The 6,000-nt window shown below is 40.9% G+C and overlaps 1 protein-coding gene across 1 annotated transcript; it reads left to right on the forward strand.

Annotated features, from left to right (window-relative positions):
* The first annotated feature begins 3,893 nt into the window (after positions 1–3,893).
* LOC113084684 (zona pellucida sperm-binding protein 4-like) lies at positions 3,894–5,747 on the forward strand. The gene is made up of 8 exons (XM_026254939.1): positions 3,894–4,248; positions 4,328–4,515; positions 4,589–4,686; positions 4,754–4,911; positions 4,989–5,181; positions 5,245–5,392; positions 5,468–5,540; positions 5,621–5,747. Exons 1-8 carry the CDS (start codon positions 3,912–3,914, stop codon positions 5,695–5,697), a joined length of 1,272 nt encoding a protein of 423 aa, XP_026110724.1. The 5' UTR covers positions 3,894–3,911; the 3' UTR covers positions 5,698–5,747.
* The last annotated feature ends 253 nt before the right edge of the window (positions 5,748–6,000 follow it).

Raw genomic sequence — 6,000 nt, forward strand, 5'->3', positions numbered from 1 at the left:
TTTATTTCAAAAAGTTCTGTGTTATGTTGTCCATTGTTGATAGTTTTCATACTTAAGCTGTGAAAGGAACATTTTTAAGGACTCAACACAACAGCTTTTATGATGCAGAAGCCACTTTAGTTTTTGATTCTGAATATATTATTCAGGTGTTTTGTTATTTATTTCAGAAATCCTTGTGATATAATTCCATTCAAGTTTATTTGTATAGCGCTTTTTACAATGCAAATCGTTACAAAGCAACTTTACAGAAAATTATGTTTCCACAATATTTAGTAATAGCTTATAAGTGGTGACTGTCAATTTGTGCACGTATGACAGGATTTGTAGAAATATTAATACAAGACGTGGTCAGCCAGACGATGAACATTATTAATATGATTAATAATTAATAATTATTATATGATGCAGTCACACTTGTAGCAATAATTGTTAGTTCTGTTGTTGATTCAGGGTCAGCATCATCTCTTCTCAGGTGTTCTGGATCCAGACTGGAGCTTGTGTAAATCCTAGTTACCACGGGATGAAGATCCAGCAGAAACAGAGAAACACATGGAGACATCATTAGCATAGCTGCTGATCCAACAAAGTAAAATTAGTTTAACCCAAGCTAGAGAATAATAATGAGCATTTGATCAGATGCAACTGCACTCACAATTTAAGAGATACATTATTCGAATGCTTGGTGAAAGAGATGTGTTTTTAATCTAGATTTAAACAGAGAGAGTGTGTCTGAACCCTGAACATTATCAGGAAGGCTATTCCAGAGTTTGGGAGCCAAATGTGAGAAAGCTCTACCTCCTTTAGTGGACTTTGCTATCCTAGGAACGACCAAAAGTCCAGCGTTTTGTGACCTTAGGGAGCGTGATGGGTTGTAGCGTGGTAGAAGGCTAGTTAGGTACGCAGGAGCTAAACCATTTTGGGCCTTATAGGTAAGTAATGATAATTTGTTACTGATACAGAACTTAATAGGTAGCCAGTGCAGAGACTGTAAAATTGGGGTAATATGATCATATTTTCTTGACCTGGTAAGGACTCTAGCTGCTGCATTTTGGACGACCTGTAGCTTGTTTATTGAAGAAGCAGGACAACCACCTAGAAGTGCATTACAATAGTCCAGTCTAGAGGTCATGAATGCATGAACTAGCTTTTCTGCATCAGAAACAGATAACATGTTTCGTAGCTTGGCAATGTTTCTAAGATGGAAGAATGCAGTTTTTGTAACATTGGAAATATGATTTTGAAAAGACAAATTGCTGTCTAATATAACACCCAGATTTCTGACTGTAGAGGAAGTAACAGTACATCCGTCTAGTTGCAGATTGTAATCTACAAGATTCTGTGTAGTGTATTTTTTGGTCCAATAATTAATATCTCTGTCTTATCCGAATTTAATTGGAGAAAATTATTTGTCATCCAATCTTTTACATTTTTAACACACTCTGTTAGCTTAAATAATTTAGAAGTTTCATCTGGTCTCGTTGAGATATATAGCTGAGTATCATCAGCATAACAGTGGAAGCTAATTCCGTATTCAGTTTGTACAATATTCAGTTTGTGCTGGTCTGACTTAATCAAAATAGAGTTTAAAAATTACTTTCTGTTTTACTTAGTGACCATAACGCATAAAAGCGCATTAATGGGAACATTAAAGAAAATTCTTTAAAAAAGTAACTAAAAATGCACTAATGCATTACTTTTTGGTGTAAGTAATCAACAAAGTAATTGAGTTACTTTTTGAATTAAGTAACTAGTAACTGTAACTAGATACTATTTCTTAGTAACTAGCACAACACTGGTGTTGCCAGTTCGGGAGTTCGGAGCGTGAATCGATTCATAAAGACATTTACAGTCACTCGCTGGTAGTTTTAGTTTATTTTTTACAGCATCATTTAAACCCTCATGTTGTCTCAAACCTGAATGATGTACTCTCCTTTGCACAACATCAATCAATCAATCAATCAATCACCTTTATTTATATAGTGCTTTAAACAAAATACATTGCGCCAAAGCACTGAACAACATTCATTTGGAAAACAGTGTCTCAATAATGCAAAATGATAGTTAAAGGCAGTTCATCATTGAATTCATTGATGTCATCTCTGTTCAGTTAAAATAGTGTCTGTTTTAATTTGCAATCAAGTCAACGATATCGCTGTAGATGAAGTGACCCCAACTAAGCAAGCCAGAGGCGACAGCGGCAAGGAACCGAAACTCCATCGGTGACAGAATGGAGAAAAAAACCTTGGGAGAAACCAGGCTCAGTTGGGGTCAGTTCTCCTCTGACCAGACGAAACCAGTAGTTCAATTCCAGGCTGCAGCAAAGTCAGATTGTGCAGAAGAATCATCTGTTTCCTGTGGTCTTGTCCTGGTGCTCCTCTGAGACAAGGTCTTTACAGGGGATCTGTATCTGGGGCTCTAGTTGTCCTGGTCTCCGCTGTCTTTCAGGGATGTAGAGGTCCTTTCTAGGTGCTGATCCACCATCTGGTCTGGATACGTACTGGATCCGGGTGACTGCAGTGACCCTCTGATCTGGACACAGACTGGATCTGGTGGCCACGGTGACCTCGGAACAAGAGAGAAACAGACAAATATTAGCGTAGATGCCATTCTTCTAATGATGTAGAAAGTACGGTGTTATGTGAAGTGTTCCGGTTCCAGTTTACCTAATTAATGCAGCCTAAAAATCCTTTAACGGATTTGGATATTAAAAGCATATTAGTATGTTATGTGTATGCCAGGTTAAAGAGATGGGTCTTTAATCTAGATTTAAACTGCAAGAGTGTGTCTGCCTCCCGAACAATGTTAGGTAGGTTATTCCAGAGTTTAGGCGCCAAATAGGAAAAGGATCTGCCGCCCGCAGTTGATTTTGATATTCTAGGTATTATCAAATTGCCTGAGTTTTGAGAACGTAGCGGACGTAGAGGAGTATAATGTAAAAGGAGCTCATTCAAATACTGAGGTGCTAAACCATTCAGGGCTTTATAAGTAATAAGCAATATTTTAAAATCTATACGATGTTTGATAGGGAGCCAGTGCAGTGTGGACAGGACCGGGCTAATATGGTCATACTTCCTGGTTCTAGTAAGAACTCTTGCTGCTGCATTTTGGACTAGCTGTAGTTTAAAAGAAGGTATTTTGAAGACTGTTGCAATGTAGCAATTGTAGCAATTTGAAAAACTAAAGGAATGCATAGTCAAAATAAAAAACTGGATGACGAGTAATTTCTTAGTGCTAAATTCTGAAAAAGCTTTATTGGCTGGTTGTTCTGCATGCTTGGTAAACAAACATTTGCATTATTGACACACTGTTCCTAATTAATGTTGTTCAGTTGCTTTGACACAGTCTTTACTGTTTAAAGAGCTATAGAAATAAAGGTGACTATTGACTTGTAGGCTACAACTGTATGTTTCTAATTATTTACATATTTACATGTATATTATGGAAACACACTGAACTTAATAACACATATTTGGGTAAGACGCTATGGTAAAAGTATGTAGGCCCATTATTTAAATAATAATTATAATAACAGTATAAACAGCACGTTCCTATATGTGAGTATGAATGAAACAACATGATAGGAGCAGTTTTCCCTCACGTGAATCCCCATGTTATAACTTTCAAGACTTCAAAACATTCAAGTTTATAACTGACCACCTCTAAAAACTAATTTATAACTGTCTTTTCAAAGAAATATGAATCTTTGGGGCTGCTGCTTTGACGCTGTGCAAACGCTTCCAGTGTGAAACGGGTCAAGAACCAATGAGAATCGCCCAGTTGCATGAGCTCACACTTGCCTGGAGAATCATGATTGTTAATGAAGTGGGAGGGACTATTGCTAATTAGCTGAGACACAAGAGTACAAAAAGACCCAAGTGCAGTATCTCAGTAGTGTGATTAGCTGTTGGACAATGGCAGGAAGTTGGTGGCTGGTTCAGGTATTAGCACTGTGTGCTCTCTGTCATGCTCTTCCAAAGAAGGGTAAGTGGAGTAAACTGTCCCAGAATCCTCCAGCTCTGATGCTCCAGCAAACTGACCAGCGGCTTCAGCAGTCAGTTCAACAGACTAATCAGCAGCTTCCTCAGAAGATTCAGTTTCAGAAGCAAGTAGCGAAGGCTGAGCCTTTGGACAGATGTTCTGTAGCTGATTCTGAGCAGATCCAATGTGGACAACCTGGTATCAGTAGTGCTGAATGTGAAGCTATCAACTGCTGCTTTAGTGGACAGCAGTGTTACTATGGGAAGACCGGTAAGAGTGAGTCAGGGTTATACTCTCAGTTCAACTGATCCTCAACATGAACCTGCTCTTGTTCCTCTCTCTGTTCCAGTGACTGTCCAGTGTATAAGAGATGGTCAGTTTGTGGTAGTGGTGGCTAGAGATGTTACACTGCCTCGACTGAGTCTGGATTCAGTCAGTTTACTGGGAGGAAGTGACCCAGCTTGCAGTCCTGTGGGGTCCACACCTTCCTTTGCTGTATACCAGTTCCCTGTGACTGCATGTGGCACAAGAGTGATGGTGAGGAGATGCTTATGGTTTTATTCTGCATGGCCTGTGATGGACTGGATGCCAACAGTGTTGCTATTTGCAGGAGGACAGTGGTTATGTGGTGTATGAGAACAGAATGAGCTCCTCGTATGAAGTGGGGATTGGACCACTTGGTTCAATCACAAGGGACAGTCACTTTGAGTAGGTGCTCTATGCTGGTCTTATTTGGTGGTCTGTAACAAATGCTACAAGCTCATGGTTTGTCCAGGCTTCTCTTCCAGTGTAGGTACTCTGGCACTTCTGTGGAAGCTCTGGTTGTGGAGGTCAACACTGTTCCTCCACCTCCACCAGTAGCTGCCCCTGGACCCCTCAGGGTGGAGCTTAGACTGGCCAATGGTCAGTGTGTCACCAAAGGGTGTGCAGAAGGTGTGTTCTTGTCCCATGTGTTCCTAGTATCTTTAGACTCCAGGTTGCAGCAGTGTTTAATCCCTGGTGTTCCTCAGGGGATGAGGCCTACACGTCCTACTACAGTGATGCTGATTATCCCATCACAAAAGTCCTGCGGGAGCCTGTGTATGTTGAGGTGCACATTGTGGAGAGGACTGACCCCAACATTGTCCTGATGCTGGGACACTGCTGGGCAACTTCCGCCCCCAATCCACTCAGTCTACCCCAGTGGGACCTTCTGGTTGATGGGTGAGTAATGACCATGTTTATCCAGTTAGTCTGTGGCTTTTCTAACCTCCCCTTCCCTTTCAGATGCCCTTACCAGGATGACCGTTACCTGACCACATTGGTTCCAGTGACTGGCTCTTCTGGTCTTCAGTTCCCAACCCACTACAAGCGCTTCATTGTGAAGATGTTCACGTTTGTGGATCCCACATCACTGGCTCCTCTGCAGGAAACTGTATGCCGCTTTACTTTAACCTTTAGTGTTACTCCTGTTTCTAGATTTGACTTGACCCTCTTTCCTCCCTGTCAGATCTTCATCCACTGTAGTACAGCGGTGTGCCATCCGTCTTCTGGCTCCTGTGAGCAAAGCTGCGGCAGGACGAGTGAGTTCTTGCTCTCCTTGACTAGAGGAACTGAGAATCTGTCACTATTTCCCTTCTCACTTCTAACATTTCTCTTGCAGGAAGGGACACTCATGTGAAGACCATCTCTAGTGAGCAGACTGTGGTTTCCAGTGGAGCAGTTATTCTGATCATGTGAATCTGGTCTCTTTAATAAACCGTGTAAAAACCAAGATGACTTTCTCAATAGTTTGACCTCACACACCGGAATCACCACCTGGAGGGAGACCCAAAGCTTTGCTCCACTAACCACCAGTTATTTCTGCAGTTTGCATAATGTAGTAAAACGTTAAAAGGCAAGTGCAGTAAACGTCTTGTGTAATTTGTACAGACAAACATGAACGCCATATAAACTGTCTGAAGTTTCACATTAATAGTTTCCTGACTTTGGTCTCTTAGTATTATGGCTTAAGTGTATTAAGGCACATTAAGTGTTGCAGTG

This window comes from Carassius auratus, unplaced genomic scaffold (genome assembly GCF_003368295.1).
Source record: "Carassius auratus strain Wakin unplaced genomic scaffold, ASM336829v1 scaf_tig00040446, whole genome shotgun sequence".
Lineage (NCBI taxonomy): Eukaryota > Metazoa > Chordata > Actinopteri > Cypriniformes > Cyprinidae > Carassius > Carassius auratus.